This window comes from Typopeltis vanoorti, chromosome 15 (assembly GCF_054136105.1).
Source record: "Typopeltis vanoorti isolate ZY-2024b chromosome 15, IOZ_Tvanoo_1.0, whole genome shotgun sequence".
Taxonomy (NCBI): domain Eukaryota; kingdom Metazoa; phylum Arthropoda; class Arachnida; order Uropygi; family Thelyphonidae; genus Typopeltis; species Typopeltis vanoorti.
In genome coordinates this window covers 15,215,665-15,237,130 of record NC_143563.1, presented here as the reverse complement: position 1 = coordinate 15,237,130, position 21,466 = coordinate 15,215,665, and the positions used below count along the sequence as shown (strand labels likewise).

Below are 21,466 nucleotides of genomic sequence, written 5' to 3'. Positions count from 1 at the left end.
ATGGGGCAGAATGTACACTATCTTTCATTGGACACATTTCTGCTGCACTATATCTACCATCAACCTCAAGTCTTGTACTACACAATTCATGCTACCTCTCAGGTCATTTGTCACAACCATTACTATCATCTCCTCCACATTTTCACCCCTCTTTACTGCCATTGCCACACCTCTGCACACCCCAAATTATTGAATCTCCATATATGACACTCCAAATAGATTCATTCTTCTTTCTCTTACTTGCATTCCTAACTCTTATGGCTTGCAATCTCTTCCTCCTCTCTCTCTCTCCCTCTCTCCCTGCTTTCTCTTCCACTCTCCCTCCTCTCTATCCTTTGCTTCCACATTTATCTTTCTGCAATTTCCTCTCTTCCGCTCACTCCCCTCCCCGCTGTGCTGTTCTCTTACACCTACTCTAGTTCCTCTCACACTAGCCAACCTCTCTATCCTCATACACCCTCCTCAACTTAGTCTTCATTTGTTCCATTTTCTTTCTTAGCAATTCTATTTCTCTCTCCACACATTCTGCTTTCAATTGCCATTCCCACACACAATCATAGCCATCAGATAAACCAGGAGTTTAGCAGATGGAGACATCCATTAAACTACCCAAAGCTAAATCTATATGTAGGTCTAACATTCTCGTCATCCTCCAACACACTACTAACATCCACAAACTGAAAATCACTCATTTCTCACGCACTATCTCTGCTGCTTCTAAATCCTGAGATCAAGATACTGTTTCCCAGCGCCTCCCACAGTCTACATTTCATGCATGTATACACATTCCCCATCTCGCACCTGCCACATTTTTAACATAATGTTGAGGCAATTGTATCTCTCTCTCTCTGACAACAAACCTAATCATCTAGTGAAGCAAGTGGAATTATTGGCAATTTCGTTCCTGCTTGTTGTTGGACACGCCAATTTTCATGATGGTTTCTTCGATTGTAACTAATCCCATGTGGTGGTGGTGGGGAGGGGAATGTAATGTGAAAAGGAATGTTATTTTCAGAATATATTAATAAACAATAAAGAGAATGATATATCTGATTATTAGTTACTATACTTGATTTACTAAAAGATGTAAAAAATAGCAAACATAAGGAAGAGAAAGAAAGACATTAATAAAAATACTTTCAGTACTGTAAAATGGATTATGAATAATTTACATCTGTGATATTATATCCATGCAGTTAGCCTAGTGGCTATGCACTTCGCAACCATATGCCTGGGGAAGGAGTGTCCTAAGTTCGATCCTGTCAGAGATGTGAGGAACTTAAGGATCTTCCTCAGCCATAGCCAAGTTAGCCAGTCTTGGGCACGGGCAGCAGGGTTCCCCCCCCCAGTTTATCTGAGGTTTTTCATCCCGCAAGCAGGCAAAGCGGCCCCGTGAACACACACGGACACGAATATTGCCCTTAGGGAATGCAGCAGAGGAGTGGAGAACGGGCTGCATTAATATGTCAGTAACTCCCTCATTAGGAGGGGACTCAACCTACCTAGACGGATGAGAAAGGAAGGAAGAAGGATATTATATATTTGTGTTATAAGTATCTAGGGATGGGATGAAGAATACATGATCATATGAACTATAGACTTTCATATTTGCATTTATGATGAGCATAATTTTAAAAACTTATGAATGGATGGAAAGAAATTTAAAAAATATAAACCACTAAACAATAAACAGCCATTGAATGCATTGCTAGCTCAGTAAATAACTATTAGGGAGGGGTTTAATCCTATGATCTAATAATGCTGATCAGGTGATTTTGATGGAGGAACAAATCATCTTGTACAATATATTATGCTTGTTATATGTCTTTGTTTCTTTTTCACTTTACTTTATGATAATTCTTTTATTTACTAATGATCAGTTTTTTTTTTTTACATAGTAGTATAATATATACATAAATAATTTTGTTCTTAATAAGTTTAATTCTTAGCATTCACTTGTCTACCTGGAGTTTCACAATCCTGAGTTGTAGATAAGCAATGATCTACATATCTGTTAGTTTCTCTTACCATAAATTCCATTAGATCATTAGAAGATCATTGGAGTACACTGCAGATGGATTTTTCCCCATCAAGTGGTAAAAGTAGCTCATCTTCTCTACTGTACTCCTGAACCAGTACTTTCATGTTACTTACTGGATTCCATTCATTTGAAACTGAAATTCAGATACCTTATATTGTGAAATATCTTCCTCGTTAGATGAGGAACTGCTCTGTAAATACAATACCTGATTGAAATCATTATCTGAATCATTCATTACATCTTCGAAAATTCCAACTTCATTAGACGCATTTTTTTTTTCCTTCCCTGACAGCAGTTCAGGAAACTCATCACTAGAACATGTAGATTACCCACATGTTTCTTATGTTTCTAGTGTTCTGGTTTCATCAGATCCATTCTTCTTATAAAATATAGGATTAATTTTCAGTTAGGAATAGATAAATTTTTACTCCCTATATAGTGAACAACACACCCTCCCTAACAGCTACTATACTGCAAATGCAAGAAAAACAAGTAGTTTTATTGTATCACTGAATAAGGTACAGAGACATCTGCAGTCTGTGTTGTAATTAGAGACAACTGGGATAAAAATGGCACTAACTAATGAAACATGTCCCCTCTCACAGAAACTATGCTGCAGGGACTCGAGCACAAACCCATTCATTGGACTGCCAAACACAGTATCTAACAAAAAAACAATTGCCCTAACATTTGTCCAAATTTTCAATTACATGAAATAAGCATTTGTTCGATTGTGTTTGAAATTTGATGCCATTAAGATCACAAACTAACTTCAAATAAAATTCTACCAAAAGAGTTGAAACTAACATGCTGTATAAATTTGTGTCAATGAGCCTGCCCACCCACCCAAAGCAGAAGAGGCACATAAATGGTAATGAGAAGTCCCGTGGGTACGATTAATGTGTGAAACACTTTCCAACGTGAACAAGTTAAAACAATGGGATGTGTACATAATGTGTGTGTGTAGTAAGCTACAAAATCTTCAACTAGGTTATGAATAGCATAGTCTTTAAATGGGGAGGAGGGCTAGGACTGTAACTGAAACTAGCAGCAGCCACCATGTTGAATAATCGCTACACATGGAGACAATATTGAGACTGTAAAATCCTAACTGAATACTAAACAAATACCACACAATTATACCAAAAAACAATATCCTCAATGCAAATAGTGCAAACTTAAATACCAATATTGTCACAAAATAGAATCTTTCCTTACTAGTAATACTTTCTTTTTTTTTTAACAGCTTGTGTCACTTGTTGCATCCATCTTTGCAACGAGTAATAGACCATCTATTACACTTATAGTCTCCCTTAATATTCATAAGCCTGAAAATTCATTAACATCTGATTCTGGATTGTGGCAAATACACTGACAAAAAAAATATTAAAAAAAGTCACAGATGCCCCATCCCTTTCATCAAGAATTTATTTTCACACACACTTTTTTTTTTTTTTTTTTTTTTTGAGATGACTACCTGCTTTATGTGTTCTGAGTGATCTTTTTCCCTCATTTTATACTCTATCCTGTAGGACCAAATAAAAATTTGAAATGTTTTGAGAAGTACTTTTGATAAGTGGCTATAAAGCAAATTTGGTTTTTGTTATTTTCAGTCTGAACAGACTTTGGAAAATTAATAAAACAGCAAAAGGCAGAAAACAGTGTGCGTGTGTGTAATAATGATTCTTATGCCAATTACAGTGAGAAAGTGCTTATAAATGTAAGCTAACTGTCAGCAGACAACAAATATGACAGAACAGCTCAGAAAATACCTTAAATCAGAAGTCCTACTTTAAAACTTTTAAATATATTTTTAATTTTATGTCTTATGATGTCACTTACCTTAGTTCTTATCAAATCATTTGCTAATCCCTCATTTAATTTCTGTACTACCTCAGCACCTTCTCTTAACTTATTCTACATAAATAATGCGAAAATTCAATAAGCATTTCATATAAAAACAGGAAATAATTTTCATAAGAACTAGAAACAATTTTCAATTTTCATATGAAAATAGGAAAACTGCTACCAATTATAGTATTGTACTTTATAACTGATGGATATAAATATTGAATATTATTAAATAATTGAATGCACCAGTGCTACAAACTAATACAATATACATTAAAATAATGAAACGCTACTTCGCTATTTCTAAAATAGTTTATTCAGAGCAACCAGTAAAACTGAATACAACTTATCTTCTAGTTGTCAGAAAAGGACTCATGTTAGTAAAAAATAAAAATGCTTAATAAATGAAAAAGATATACACACAATGAAATGAAACAATCTTTGCAATGAGTCAATTATTGTGATTACTGCTGCGATTATGACTGGCTAGTATAACTCATGAATGCTTCTTAGTCAGAAAATGCAAATTACTTAAGAGATATTGCTTACATCACTTTATAGGTTTCATTAATTAAATTACTTTCTTTTATGTGACACCTACCCACAAAAGACCTAGTGGTTGGGATTCATATATATATAAAATACCACTGTGGTGAAGATAGTTCAAGTGTTGTAAACCTATAATACATTAGTACTATATGTGGATATGCTAAGAATTTTTAAATTATTATTATTATTTGTATTTTTATATATTTATTTTTGGCATAATCTGGAATCTCTACTCTAAAAATCAAAATGGAGCTTTTCAAGCCACTTCAGGGCTCCCATGACAAGGACATCAGTTTTACACTGAGTGATAAAATTCATCTCTCACTTACAATCACAAATATCCATACCCACAATGGAAATTGATCCTGCAGCCTATTGCTTGGAGAGCAGGTATATTAACCATTTGGCCAACAAGGCGGGCAAAGAAAATTCTAAAACACTCTCTCCAGTTTCTTAAGATAACAATTATTATTCACTGAAGTTTTTTTTATGGATGTGGTTGCTTAAGGGTGAAAGTCATAACTGGGAGGTTCTCTGCATTCCTGTAAAAAATACAGAGAACAAAAAATTGGATGCGTACTAGAAATCTTACTAGTAGGCATCCAATGGGTAATGAACAAATGAGGATGGGCTGGCAATCTGGAACGTAAAACCAACCAAATTACTCTCTCTATTGGCTTAAACCAGAAACAAACATAATAATACAAAATGAGCATATTTCATGTCAGCTGGGGGCATTGCCCAATTAACAGAGCAACAAGATGTTTTCATCACAAACTGGGCAAACAGTGAAAGTCAGCTACTGGAATCTACACATACCAGAAGAATTCAAGATAGTAACCATCAACATAAGGAGCATTAATGGAAATTAAACGAACTTCCAGAAGAACCAGTAAAGTATCATATGAACATAATTGTTGTTGCTGAAACGAAATAGACAAACAAATAAGATCCTATTAAACAATAAATATAGGATGTTATATTCAAGCAACACCGATCAAGAAAGGAAGGATTAGCAATAGCATTCAACACCAAACATGAAGATACTTCTTGATTGGAAGGAAATTTCAATTAAGATTATGTTGGCAAACTTCAAAATAGGGAAATAGACAATGAAGCTTATTATTATTATTATGGGTAACTCCAAGGAATCCTTAGCCTCATCAAGGGAGGCCCTAAACATGTCAAGAATTATCCAACATTTGCATAGCATCTATCACTTTGCTTTGAACTCATTCACAGTCATGGAACCCACAACAGAACTGGCAACCTATTCCACTCATTCACTACCCTCCAAGCAAAAAACTTAGTTCATTTTAGAAATTATGGACTTTACAACCATGTTATAAAGTTATAACTATTTTAATTTCCTGATGTTTCAACCTTCATATTAAGGTCATCTGGAGTACACAAATATACAAGGACAAGCTGAGTTACATTTCACATAGTATGCTAAAGAGACAATGATTTGATTAACGGTTATTCTACTGGCATGACCTCTAATGAAAATATAAAAAAATATAATATAATATATATATAGAGAGAGAGAGAGAAAAAATAATTAAAAAATCACTTAGAGGTCATGCCAGTAGAATAATAATTGATCAAATCATTGTCTCTTTAGCACTGTGTGAAATATAACTCAGCTTGTATATTTGTGTATACTCCAGATGATGACCCTAATATGAAGGTTGAAACATCAGGAAATTAAAATAGAAATTTATAACACAGTTATAAAGTCCATAATTTCTAAAATGAATGCTGATCACCATGTACTAAAAGAAAGGACAAAAAAACCTAGTTCTAGCACCTTGCTAACTACACTCTTACTCAGTTTCCATGGATGGCCCTTGGTTCTCCAACACACTGAAAAATTTCCTCTGGATTAATCTTGTAAAAACCCCCATCAGTAATTTGTCTGTCTCAAACAAATTATGCCTTTTCCACCTATCAACCAATTTCTGTAACCCACAAATCTTCAACCTGTTCTCGTTTCATTCCATAGATCTGCTACCATCTTGGTCACTCACCTCTAGATCCACTTTACCTCCTTTAAATCCTGGTGCCCAGATCTGCATGCAGTAGTCAAGATGTGGTCTTATCAAAATTTGATAAAGAGGAACAATAATCTGCTTGTCTCTGCTCGTCATCAAAGTATTCTTTCGTAACCAAGTGATCTGATGAGCTGCTTTAGCTACTTTTGTTTTTTGTCCCATAAACTTTAACTCCCTATCCACTAACACTCCCAGTCACTGGCTTTGTCCCTGGAGTACAGCTCCACCAATGTGGTATACATCTGATAATCTTGACCCCAAAATGCATAACCTTACACTTTACCACATTAAACTGACATCCATTCTCCTTTGCCCAGTCTGCAATCTATCCAAATCATCATGCAAAATTTTGACACCATCTGTATTAACTACTGCTCCAACCAACTTTGTATCATTAGCAAATAATTGAACAGTTCTTCTCATATCCATTCCTATATTGTTAATGTACAAGTTAAACAGTATCAGTCCAAGAACAGAACCCTGTGGCATGCCACTAGTCACAGGGGCCTTCTTTTGGACTCTAGTCCTGAATAAACTACTCTTTGATAACTCTCATCCTCCTATCTATCTCACCAACCCCTATATCTATCCCCATATGCTGAAGTTTACTGATTAGAATTCCATGTGATATCCTGTCAAAGGTCTTTGCAAAGTCCAGCAGTATCACTGTAAACCCATTACCCTTATCCAACTCAGCTGTCACTGTATTATAAGACGTGAGCAAGTTACTGAGACATGACCTACCCTTCACAAAATCATGCTGCCCTCCATGCAGTATCCCATTTCCATCTATCCATTCCTATATTTTGCTCTTGACCACCTTCTCCAATACTCTGACAACAAATCCTAATATGATGATCAGTCAGTAATTTGCTATATCAGTCTTGGAGGAGCCTCCCTTATGCAATGGAACTATTTTCCCCTCTGTCCACCCTCTCAGGACTAACCCAGAGCTGAGACTTAGATTAAACAATATGGTCAAGGGCACTGACACTTACCTCACTGCGTCATGTAAAACTTGCACTGGTATGCAATCCAATTCCACAGTTGTATTCACATTAGGTTCTGTAATATGCTGTGCACCTCCATTTCATTTACCTGAGTTCCTGTATACGTCTTTGGCTCTTCTCATTCTTGCAAAGTGTTCACTTAGTAATTCTATTTAGTATTTCAACTGATTCGGTTACCTCCCTACCATTGGCATTCCTTAAAATCATTCTGTCATATACATTCTTTCTTTTACTTGCAGCATATCCAAAAGAACTGTTTGAGATTCTCTTTAGCCTGCATTGCTAACTTCCTTTCATAATCTGCTTTTGCTTTTATTTATTTTTAATTTTTATTTTTTTTTTTGCAGCTCCAGCTTGATGATGATATTCATCCATTTAACTCCCATTTGATTTACTCTCCTAAGTCTAGGTATGCAGTCTGCCATTACCTCTCTCAAACATTCCTTTACCACTTGCCATGCACTATCAACATCCAGCCCTTGCAGTTTTACATGCCATGGCACTGATCCAAACAATCTCTTAAGCTTACTTGTCATACTTACCAGCTCTGTAATTCCACATATACCCCATCTTAACTGAAAATTCCACACATTTGGCCACCTTCTTGGTCAAGATCACTCTCACCAATTAGTGACCAGGACATATTCATTATAGACAAATTCTCAGATGCAATTACTAGCTCGAGCACTCTCAAATCTCTAGTATATTCCATTACTGTCTCAGGTAATTATCCTTTTGTAACTGCATAAAATGATTTCCTTCCTCCCATGAGTCCTCTCTCCCTTCCAAATCTATGTTCCCATGGTTGAAATCCCCCATAACAATTACCTGTTCTCCATGCATTGAGTCCATTTGCCGATGCATACTATCTCCATCTTTTCCATCCCCTGGTCTATAGCAGCATCCAACTGTATATTTTGTTTTGCTGGCCTCAATCTCACACCAGATAGCCTCAAATGTGCTATTTTCACTGGCTTGCAGTTGAACTTCTACTTTTTGGTTGCAGTTCATCAGCTATCATCAATAACACTCCTCCCCTCTATTCTTTTTTCTCTATCCTCCCTAAACATGCTATACCATTCAGATTCTATCTCACTAATACAATTAATCAATGCCAAAAATTCCTCCTGCTTGTTCCAAATGTTCCTGGCATTAGTGTACATAAAATGCAAAAGCACCTTAAGCTTTTGCATTTTATGTACACTTGCAGTGGTACTAACTTAGGCATATTATATACATTCTTACACTCAACTGCCTTAATGATGTCGGCATATTCACTCAACAGCTTACTCCCCTCCCCCCAAAGATCTACTTTCCCTCATTCTGCATACACTTTCACTCCAGTTTCTGAACACCAAATCCGGTCAGATACAAAGAAATCCTTTTTGTATAAGTTCTTTCGCACATCAAACTCGTTTCACACATCCACAAACTCCACCCCACTCCTCCTGGATAATCTATACATTGAGTCATTCACTATTATGGCCCTCCTTCTCAGCTAAACTCTGTCATACCATGGAAACAAACTCATTATCTTAACTCTCATGCTCTTTTCTTTTGCTACTTCCAGTAATTCTTCCATGTCCTCTCTCATGCCATACTTTTCTTCTTTTAAATCATTTGTTCCAGCTACTATGATCATTTCTTTTACCCTTCTGTGCTCTAATAGCCTCACTAACAATTTTTGTACCAGGAAAGCACAATTTTGTCAAACTCTCATCAATCACACCTTTTATGATTGAATTGCTGTACAACACTCGTTCCTTAATTTTTCTCTCTCTTGGTCAAGCCATCATTTTTCTTATCTCACATTTCTTTCTGTTATCAGATGATCCACTCACCAGATATTCTTGCATTCGCTTCAGCTCTTGCTTCACCCACTATACCACTGAGCAACCAAGCTATCTCCCTCATTGCGGCCAACTCTTCATTCTTCATATCAGTCATACTATTCTTTCTCGTCTCTCTCTTCTTGCTTTTGCTATCTTTTGCTTCTACATTCTTGCATTCTTTCACTCCATCAATTTCACTAGCTTTTGTTTTCTTTCTGTTTCTTTCATTTACACCATCTTTTCAATCTGCTTTGCATTTATTGCCTTGTGGCCTAATATATCGCACTTCTTACAAATCCACACCTTCCCTCATCTCTTGCCCATTTTCTCCACAAACACATCCCTTACACTCCGCTATACATACATATTACAATCACAACATCAAATCAATTTTAAAGACTATTTCGTTAATGCAATTTGATTTTCGCACCCCTCACCTAGTCACACCATTGATACTCATGTGGTTGACCTTGTGAATACCACCATTGTGATCTGTTTAATAAATAAGCAATCCAACCATTTAATAAATCATGAAGCACACTTCATGATTGAATATTTCTTTGAATACAAGAATGTTTGAATATTTCTCAAAAATAAATAGCACAACTCTAAAATTCAAGAAATAATGCCGATTATTACTCAAAATACACTTATCTTTTTTGGAGCTCCTTACCAACACCACACATGTTACAGCCCTCTAGTGGCAGTTAGTAAGCTAAAAAAATCTGAATTGGCAGCTGTGAAATCTTTAAAAGCAAATCAGGACATCTTAATCACTAGAGCCGATAAAAGTAGCACCTATAGTCACACAGGAGGTTCCCAAGGAAGTGGAGGAATATTTCAAGTAAATAAAACAGGTAGTTGAGAAAGAAAATAGAAAAAGTGGTCCTTGTCGAGATCTAAACAGCATAGTAGGAAATTAGTCCCACAGGCATATAGAAACATTTTAGGAAATTTTTAGAGAAAAGTACAAAGTTAATAATAAGCATCCGCTTAGGATGAGGACTAGTCATTACTAAGTCATTGCAAGTGTATGCGGAAAGAACACAAAAAATAAGACAAGCTCCATTGACTGTGTTGATAGAGATATCTTCATGCTGATTCAGGATACAAGAGTGTACAGAGGATTTGAAACTGGAAGTAATCAGTAAGTCTTAAGTAGGACAAAAATTGCACTGAAAAAACATGTATGAAAGTTTAAAAAAGAATTAAAGTTGAGCAGTTTTACAGGTGAACTGTACACTCAAATATATAAAGATAGTAACCAGTGTTCCAAGAAAAAATGAAACAGTTTGAAAACAAGAATCCAACCTTAGAATCTGAGTGGCAAACTAGGAACAAAACTGAATGATTCTTCAGCTATGGGCACAGGAGGTGAAGTAGTATGCAAGGATAGAAAAATAAGACCAGCATGGTGGACACAAGAAGTTAAAGAAGTAGTCATGGAATGATAGCATTGTATCAATCCATCTCCTCACATTCCTCTCAACATGCTCACTATAGTAAAAAAAAAATCTCTGCACTGCATTCAAACCTGATCTAAAGTTAGCTACCCTCATCCACTCTCACTGGATCCTCTACCTCCTCCCTCAGTTCCAGGTGTTTCCAAAGTTCCTTGTTCCTGTAACTTATCTTATTATGGTCAAACTGAGAGACACCTGCCTAGAAGAATGTAAAAAATACATCTTTTGCTATAAGTATGATCAGTCAGAGCTTGCTGACCATCCAGATACCTTGCACAGAATCAAATGGAAAAAAACTACTATGGTTCACCACAAAAGCTAAAAATTTGAAAGACTTTTTTTTATAGAATCAGCAGCAGATTTAAAAAACCAACCTAATCTTAACAAATATGGTTGTATTAAACTTATCAAGATTTGTAAAGCTTTAATTCTAAAGCCTCCCACCCAATACGGCTAAGGCTCATAGGACTTTAAGCTTTCAGTCTAATCTTTTCCACTTATTGTTTGTGCAAATTTATACGTGTTTTTTTCAATTTTAATATTGTTTCCCTGATGCTGTTTCAGTGACTAAGATGAAATCACTGATATGAAGGGAGAAAAAGAGAAGAAAACTGGAGCACTCCTGCATCAGTAAGGAAGTCTGATGAAAAAGTCACCATCACATCCAGTGAGAGTGATGGCTAGTGAGAGGAGAAACCAGCTATGCTGTTGAAGATCACAGTAGTTAAATGGTTAGAAAGACTAGTTCACTAAATAAAAACCTTATCAAGTCTTGGAAATGTCAAAAGCCAATTATTAAGTTTCTCCAGACTTTTTTATGCATATGTTCTGAGGTGGGTGATACTGGATACTGGCAAACAGATCTCCAAGTGGACTGAAAGTACAGGTATACCCAGGATATACGATAAGTTAGGTTCCACACCACCATGGTATAGTGAATCTTTTTTTTTTTTTTTTTTGGAGATGCATGTAAGTTCAATAACAACATTTTTAAGCAGTCATATGTAGGTAGTGTGGCCTGAGTGGAACTCGCTATATGGCCAGTAGGATGAGAAATGATTGTGGAAGAATGACATTATGGGATAAAAATAGGAATACAGTGACTGATGCATAGGACACATAGTGGAGTTGTTCAATAAACACTTTATTGGAGTATTTCATTCTGGAGAAATAAGTTTTAATACTAGAGAGATAGAGCATGTTCAAGGTTTAGAGGTGCAAGAGGAGATTATGTTCCAAATACTGAGTACTCTGTATGTCAATAAAGCTATGGCACAGATGGCATTTTACCATGGGTTTTGAGAGAATGTGCTAAAGAACTGAGACAGCTCAGTTGACCTGGCTTTTTAATGAAAGTCTGGCTACAGGAAAGGTACCAAAGGAATGGAAGGAAGGTAAGATAGTGCCATTGCATAAGGGTGGTAGCAGACTGGATGTGTCTAACTATAGGCCAGTTTGTGTTTCATCAGTAGTTGTGAAGATCTTGAAAAAATTAGTGGGGGGACCATATACAGCATTGGGCAGATGAGGGTAATGTTATCTGTGCGAGTCAACATGGATTTGTTAAGGGGCGCTCTTGCTTTAGTAATATGATTGCCTTTTATAATAAAGTGACAAGAGCAGTTGATGAGGGAAATGCATATATAACCAGTTTTTTGGATTTTGCAAAGGCATTTGACAGGGTGCCACATGATAAGCTGATATTTAAGTTGCAGCCAGTGGGTTTAGATGTCAGGTTAGTCAACTGGATTCAGGATTGGCTGTCTGATAGGTATCAGAGAGTTGTGTATGGTGGGGGCAGTATCAAGGAGGCAGAAGGTTACAAGTGGGGTCCCACAGGGCTCAGTATGGGGACCTGTTTTGTTTAACCTTTATATCAATTGACTTTGTAAATGGATTGCAGGGGGACATTCAGTTGTTTGCAGTTGATGTGAAGCTGGGGAGGGTTATTAGTAATAGTGCAGATAAAGCAGCCATGCAAGAGGATTTGAATAAACTAGACAGGTGAACGAATAGGAGGGGGTGTTGGTTTAATGCAGCAAAATGTAAAGTCTTGAAGTTTGGGATAAATCGATGGGAGGCTGCACAATTGATTGGAGGAGCTGTAGTGGAGGAAGTAGAGGAGACAAGAGATCTTGGGGGGGGGGAGAGGTGATAGAAAACTGAAATTCAGGGAACATATTGCAAAAGTGGTGAAGGTAATGCAGAGGATTGCTGCAATACTGAGAAGAATGCTGACCTGCAGAGATAAAAGAGTTATCGTCCCACTGTATAAGACCCTGATCAGACCACACTTAAACTACTGTTCTCAAATTTTGTCCCCAGGATTTAAAGGGAATAAATTAACTGTGGAAAGGGTACAGAGGCAGATAACAAAGATGGTTTCAGGACTGTACAATGTTAGTTATGAGGATCAGCTGAGGGAATGTGGACTACAGAGTTTGGTGGATAGAAGAAGGAGAGGTAGTTACAGGGTTGACACTGGGGAGTTCTTTCGCTTGGCAGAACAGTGGGAAGGAGTGATGACAAGGGGCCATCTGTGGAAATTGCAAAAGGAAACTGTCAGCAAGAGGTTGAGGTTGAACCGTGGAATGCATTGCCTTTTAGAGTAGTGAGAGCAAGAACAATCAATGAGTTCAAGGAGTGGTATGACAGACTGTGTTTCCTAGGAAGGACTCCCACAATGAGTCTTTTTACTCCATGGAGGCCTGAATAATAATAAGAGAGTTATCATTCCTCTTTATAAAGCCTTAATACAACTACACCTGGATTACTGTACTCAGGTCTAGTCACGTGGGTTTCTTGAGGATTCAGAGGCAGTGACCATGATGGTGGTGGTCTGTGGAATATTCCCTATGAGAATAGATTGTGGGTTTGTGGATTACTGAAGTTGATTAATAAGAAAAAAGGGGGATGGGGGATATGATAGAAATATTTAAGTTACTAAAAGGATTTTATAAAATTAATACAAAGAAAATACAGCAATCCTTCAATTAATGCACCTCCGAGTAGTGCGTAATTTTTTTTTTTATACCCAAATTCGATTAGTGCACCAATGTACATCAGAAAAAAAAAAAATCAGCTAACGCCATATTATTCCCGTATACGGGAGTAGGCGAGGCCATTTAGCCCTATCTAACTATTGGAGACTGAGTGGGCAGTTCAATCTCCACTGGTACCCAATCAGAGACAGATGGCCCAAGGCTATCCCTAATTAAGCGGTACGCAGTGAAGAGAGACGGCTCAAATGTGCCGCCATCTCGTGGCCCCTAACACTAACACAATATATTTAATGTCTGAAAATAATGTGGGTTCTACGGTCGATTTTCTTGAGTTTACAGGACGAAAAACCCGAGTTTCCGGGAGGAAAAACCTGCTTGCCCGTGTCAGAGATCGACTAACTCGGGAACCGGTCGAAAAAAGGCTTAGAAAAATTTCCTCTAGTCGCCGACTAGACTCGAAACCAAGACTTCCTTCGTGCGGCCAAGCGCGGTGGTATGCAAACGCCACATCCACTGAGCTACACAGGCATCACCCCCAATGTACATGTACATCTTAAAAATAAATGTTACAAATTTAAAAAATTTTCTATCTACACATTTTTTATAGCTAACTATTTTAAAAAATCACTCACCAGGATGAAATAATTTAGTTACCGATTTAAAACATTTTACAAAGTTATTCTTTAATAGCATACAGTACTACATATTTCCATGAATAGTACATTTTAAATTTACTGCCAAAATTTATGTCGTCTGCTAATTACATAGCATTTTGATGATCATATCTCATACCTTCTTTGCAATTGCTTTCCTTATGTTTTTTTTTTTATTTTAAAGTAGTTTCCCAAGCTTTAATCATGAGTAAAAGAATTAGTAAGCAAAAAAGTGGAAGTGTGAAAAAGATTCAAAAAGTAATCTCACTGGAAGAAAAACTTGAAACAATAAAGAAAAATGAACAAGGTGAGTCCAGAGCAAAGATAGGACAAGAACACAAAAATGGGCGATTCAACTATAAGAGCAATTTTAAGCAAAGCTGCTGAATACAAAGAGAAAGGTAAGGCTGCTTCAAGTTCATCATGCATGCACTCGAAATCAAAGTATTATAATGATTGAATTAGAGAGATTTCTTTCTACAAGGATCGAAGATTGTGACCAAAAACAGGTCCTGCTAAGCACTGACCTTATTAAATCAAAAGTATTAAGTCTCTTTGCAACCCTGAAAGAAAAAACTATTAATAATGGAAAAGAAGATTTCCACGCTAGTGCTGAGTGGTTTGAGCGTTTCAAAAAGAGAAATAGTCTACATAATGTTCTAATCACAGGCAAAGCTGCAAGTGCAGATAAGGAGGTGGCCGCAAATTATTCAAAGATTTTAAAGAAAATTGTGGAAGAATGGGGCTATTGTGACCAACAAATATTTAATGTCGATGAAACCAGCCTTTTTTTTTGGAAGTGAATGTCTTCCAAGACTTTTCTTGGCCAAATCAGAGAAATCTCAGCCTGGTTATAAAGTTGCAAAGTCAAATGAAATTACTGCTAGCAATATGCATGCTGTTTGGAAGCACATTCCTCCACATTGTGCAAATGAATTTAGAGGCTTTTCAAATGAATCCAAGTTAATTAAATCTCATTCTGAGAAATTGAGTGATTCCGATCTGCTAAATTTAAATGCAGCAGAAAGATCCTGAAGAATATGATGAAAATTTAATCACTGACAAGCCCAAAGAGATTTCACAGAAACAATTTGAAAATATTTTTCTTAAAATCGAAATTTTTAAGCAGCAGTGCTTAGAGCAGTGATGGCGAACCTGTTTACCCAGGTGTGTCAAACATCTGTTTTTTTTTTTTTTTTTTAAATATTGACGTTGTTGATGTGCCATTTGCATACATGCATTATAAATTTAACTACATAATCATAGATGGTGACTTATACATATCATATTAGGCTATTTATTTAATAGGACATTGATGTACAATCTATGAATTCATATTATACAATTAATTTAATAAACTGAAATTACTGAAATTAGTTTTTTTATCAGAATACCAATATTTTTCAACATCCAAGGGGTGTCACCTGAAACCCCTCAAGTGTGTCAGTGCTGACACGCGTGTCATAGGTTCGCCATCACTGGCTTAGAGGCTGACCCTGATGAAGAAAGAAGTAAAATTTGCAGAAGTAGTAAAAGAGGCAATGGGGCCATACCGTCAGTTGTATGAAAAAAGAGAAATGCTTGCTAAACTACGTTAGCTCAATTCTTTGTTAAGAAGTAGAATAATAAATTTATATTCCGTTTTATTGTCTTTCAGCTTCATGGATTTCCTAATTCTTTTATAAAAAATTAAGGGTCAAAAAAGAAATCTGAGGAACAAATTATACTTTTCCCCATAGGTTATTGCATTTGATTAGTGCGTTTTTGATTAATGTGCCTGTTTTAAAGAACGCATTAATCGAGGAATTGCTGTATTTCAGCACTTGGCTAGAGAGGGTAGAACAAGAGATTATCTCTGGCAGTTGGGCATAGCTTGAGGACAATATGGCAGAGAACTCTTATCTATGTCAATCAAGATTCCTCTGATAAAATATCAAAGGAAAATGTTGTGGGATGGTATGTGATTGTTTGTCTTCAGTGCTGTAGACACAAGAATGATGTCAGGAAGTCATCTTTAAGTGATGTTACAATGGTACCATTTGGATGTGAAAGATAGTAGGAGCATAGATGGGCAGCAGTTTTAACCTAATGATCTTAGTTAGGGACCAAAAGATGACTGCCATTTGCTTAAGAGGAAAATCACTTTTAATCCAGATTTCTTGATACTATTTTTGCTGCTACTGTGATATTCTTTATAAGTTAAGAGCAAAGTTGAATTTTTATCCCAGTGCTCCTTAATGCTCTTGCATTTGAAAGTTTTAGTAACTAGATCAGCACAAGTGTACTGATCAGGAGAACAAAGAATACTGGCAAAAGATGAGCAGAAACTATGAAGATTATTCCATTAGACATACTGCTGAGAGATGTGAGATGGATAATACCCACAGAATAGGAAACTTGCCAGGTAGTGATCTGAGTTAAGTGAAGCTGCTATCTGCCATATACTTGGAAGTGTCAGTTAAGAAAAGATCATCACCTGTGATGATCTTTCCTGGCTGGAAATGGAATAAGTTAGGAAATAATCACTCTTCGATTCTAATCCATTTTTCATTGCTATAATTCACCTTTTCATTCTGACCTATATCTTAGAAACTCCAATATCTCATACACTGCATCCCTTCTATAGGTATTTTCATGAGTGCTGTTCTGTCAAATTGGCTGACACCATTCCTCCACTTTTGTACAAGCAGCTGGTCATTATGTATTCTCCAGCTTGAGACACTGAATCAGTTTCTCATTCTCTTCTTTTGTACTTTATCCCTCTGTACTTTGTAACATTCTTCCTCACAGTTTCCCTAAGAGCTACAATCTTCATCTGTTCAAAAAAACATAACAGACTCCTTTGTTCTTCTTTACTACTTGCCTGCATGCAGCAATGATAATTCACAAACTCATGTGTGAGACTGATATTGATACAAAAAAAAGAATGAACGAATAAATAAATAAAATAATATTTTATTTATTAATTTTAATAAAAATATTTATTATGAAAATATATAAAATATAAATAAAAAAAAAAACTGGCTTGTAGAATTGGCATGAGGACAGAATGAGGGAATAAAATCTTCAAAGGTTGAGGAATAGAGAGAAAAAAGAAGATATCACAGAAATACAGAAGTTAGAATACAGATTTTGCAGCTTATGGCTGGTGCAGAAAGAACTCTGTCATCCCTGTAAACTGGCTAAGCGTGTTGCTAAAAATCATGCGAGGTCAAGATTCTTTTCATGAAAAGTGCGTGTATGAAATGAACTGTTAGATGATGATGCGAGTTCAAGGAGAGGTATAACAGGTATATGAAGTGTGGGTAACTAAAATGCCATTCCCTTGATGAAGCCTTTGACTCCACAGATACACATACATAATATTAATTTATAGCACATAATCTGAATTCCTATTATAAAGAGGAATTGCTTATAATATTATAAGCAATTAATCTTAAAATTTCAAGTCCACCTTTCAAGTCCTTGAATCATCTAATGGTAAGAAACAATTTTTCAAATTTAAATAATAAACTGGAATGACTCAATAAAAGTTCTATCTTAGACCTTATGAATATTAAAATCAAATGCATCTTCATGTAATCATTTTCATCTGAGGACATACAATTATATTTTTATTTTGCCAAAATTACATAAAAACTTTCACAGCTCAATATCTTAGTTGTCACAAAGTTACCCTTTACACTTAATAAATGATCTCTCATGGAGGTGAAAGTTTTTTTTTTTTTTTTTTTTTTTTTTTTTACCAGAAGCCTTAGGATAGGTTTTTCAAAACAGACAAACCAATTAGAAAATATAATATTGAAGAATAGCAGACTATGGAGAAGAGAGGATAAAACCATACTACTGCCTTTCATTTAAAAATAGCCAAGTTATTTGGGTTGTGACAAGTCTGAGTAAATTATACTGATGAAAAATTTCTCCTAAGAAAAAAAAGTGTTTTTAAGTGGAGTTTTAATGAATTTTTCCCATTCATTTACTATTCATAGTAAATCAGTATCAATGCAGTTTTTTTTAATTTATTTTAAAACTCATGCTAAATTTTACCATTTCTCAGACTTTAACTAACCTATGGTACTTGCATATAATCTTTATAATCTTCAACTTTATAAAAAAAAATAAAACAGTGCACCATCCAACTATCTTTGCAAGATGCTTACATGGTGAAAAACTTTCTTACAAAGTGTCAAAACTGGAACAAGACAAAATACATAAATTTCAAAGCATTTGGCAACTCACCCTCTACCATCCCCAAAAATAGAATGACAACTGCCTGACCTTATTAAGACAAACTCTTGATTACAATAAATTATTCATACTGAATAAAAATAAATATACATATTTACCTTAAGCATATCTAAATATAAGCTGAAATAATCTTCCTGAATGAAGACTTTGCAATGTTCATTAAATGCCTATAACACAAAAAAAAAATAAATAAAATAAATAAATTTTTAATTGATAAAGAAAATAATTTTAGCAATTATGCATTTAAGAATGAAGAGTAGTCCCCCTCCCTTCAATATATAAAGAGGGGGGGATCAATAAAAATCATAGTTTGACACTCCAAGGTATAAAAAGCCCAAAATCTGGTTTTTCAAACTATTTGCAATTGCTTAAGAATGGCATTTTTCATAACTTAAGTATTCATCATATGGCTTATGGATAATAATGTAACTTCTTGCGTGTTTCAAATATTTTTGAAATTATATTTCATTACTTAATCAAAATACTAGCCTTGTGTTATCTTAAAATAACACAAGGCTAGTATGGTTTTTAAAATTAATATTTTAAAAACCATTTTCTCGAATTCTTTGTAGTCCCCTGTTATAACAGTTAAATAGGATAACTTAAGATTATTAGCCGGAACACTAAATTAGCTGTATACAAGACAGTGTTCAAACCAGTTTTAACTTATGGATCTGAGAACCTGGGTCAGAAGTAAAACACCTGACCAAAGACTAGAGACTGCAGATATGAGAGTCCTGAGAAAGATTAGAGGCGTGAACAGATGGCATCAATGGCAATATCATATTAAAAATGAGGATATTAGGAAAGAACTTGACATTGTTGGCATCCAGGAATGCATTAGCAGAGCTAATCTCAGGTGGTATGGTCACTTAAACAGAATGGGCAAGGAAAGATTAGCAAAACAAGTGTTCTCTGCCAGGTTGGCAGGAAAACAACCCAGAGGAAGACCAAGATATAGGTGGATTGATACGGTACAATGTGCCTTAGACGATAGAAATATAAGATCTGATAATGATAATATTGGAGTCTTGACAAGTAACAGACTGATTTGGAGGAAAATTGTAGATAGGAAGTTAGTAATGATGTAAATTTTTCATGTAGTACTATCATATACTGTACACCCCTTGAGGGTACACGTCAGGAATTTGATGATGATTATATACATTACAAAATCAGTATTTTTTTCCCCCTTCCCATTTGTTAATTTTCATTGTACTTCCATAAACAAAGGAGGAAACCAATCACTGTGATATAATATAGATTTGTATGATAGGTGTGTAACCTACTACTGTTTTATCAGATTTTTTTTCCCCACAATAAATATTATGTTGCTCATATTTCCATGCATACAACAGCAATGAAAAATAAGTTAATCAATAGTGGCATTTGAAAACTGTTATAGTTTGCCTTGCTCTTCATTTATTGTCAGTTTAATTTAAAATCATTTACAGTTTGTATATACTTGCATCCTCAAAAATGTTGAGAAGAAAAGTAAATTTGAGAAAATAAAATCTTTAAAGAAGTGAAAAAGAAGAGATACATGAATTTTTAATCCTTCAGGAATTCAGAATGAAAATGATGGTAATTGAAGTTTCATTTTCTCATTAAAAAAAAAGTAATGAAAAACAAGTACAAGTAACCCTCGTATAACGGGGATGTTAGGTTCCACAGAAATGTTGCGTTATATAAATCGCGTTATGCGAGACTCAGATCACATAGAAAAAGTAAAGTTATGTTCCGAAATCGTTTTTTTTTTTTAAATTTTATTTTAATTATATAAACAATGACATATCCAACAAAAAAATATTTTTATTTAATTCAGGTAATTCATGTGAGTTAAGAAAACAAACTATGAAACAAATATATAGTATAAGCTTATAAAAATACAAATTGTACGTAAACTTTATTGCACATAATGCATAATTGTTTTAGGCAAAATAAAATGCATATTTTAATCATCATCACTGTCTTCAAAAATAACATTTCGTAGATGGTCTTTATTTAGTAGTGGCTGGACATCATCATCACTTGAATCTCTTGTATATGACTTGTATAATTCTCGTTGCAGACTTCGGCTGGTTTAGTTATCAAAAAGTCAGCAATAAGACCTTGCTTACCACTATGCTGCAATTTTTTTTATTAAATTCATAATATGGAGCTAAACAAATATTCAATTGTCTTGTGAATTTTCTGGAGCACTCCATTGAGGGATAATTATCTGTAAAATAACTTCCTAACTTTCTTGCCAAGTCCAATCCTTCTGCTAATTTCTTTAAACTGAATTCTTTAATGGACTCATCACAATCAGAATCGTCGGCAGAACTTTCCCCATCATTTGGTTCGCCGTCATCTATTAATTGTACCAGTTTCTCCTCATTTAAATCTATTTCCCCATCAATTAATTCACTAATTTCATTTTCAACCATATCGCAAAATTTTATAAAAATAAAATTTTTACATAAAAAAATGTGAGTTACATACAATATGTATGTAACTCACCAGAAAATAAAGTGCTCAGCTTGAGATTAACATACTTATAATTTTTAATGCACTTTCCTGACAGAAATCGAAGACAATTTTCACCAATAAACACTTTATACGGTAAACAATTGACGTACATGACGTATAAATTCGCTACTTATAACTACATGTGCGATATGGGCAGATGCAAATTTAACGAAGATAAAATTTGATTTTAAAGTCGCCTGCTGAAAAATATATAAAAAGATAAAGGGTTACTACAATTTGTAGAATTTGTTA

General features: G+C 35.1%; 1 protein-coding gene across 4 annotated transcripts in view; it reads right to left on the bottom strand.

Moving 5' to 3' along the window:
* The window catches only part of LOC150098408 (uncharacterized), a 255,884-nt gene that overhangs the window by 61,377 nt on the left and 173,041 nt on the right, over positions 1-21,466 (bottom strand). For all 4 annotated transcript variants that reach the window (XR_016549455.1, XR_016549454.1, XR_016549456.1 and 1 more), the window contains exons 17-18: positions 18,802-18,870; positions 3,884-3,958 (exon numbers count right to left, since the gene is read on the bottom strand). Coding sequence is in view for 1 of the 4 variants with exons in the window: in XM_090404682.1 (XP_090260808.1) it covers positions 3,884-3,958; positions 18,802-18,870 (144 nt within the window). In the remaining 3 variants the exon portion in view is untranslated. The remainder of the gene's footprint in view (positions 1-3,883; positions 3,959-18,801; positions 18,871-21,466) is intronic.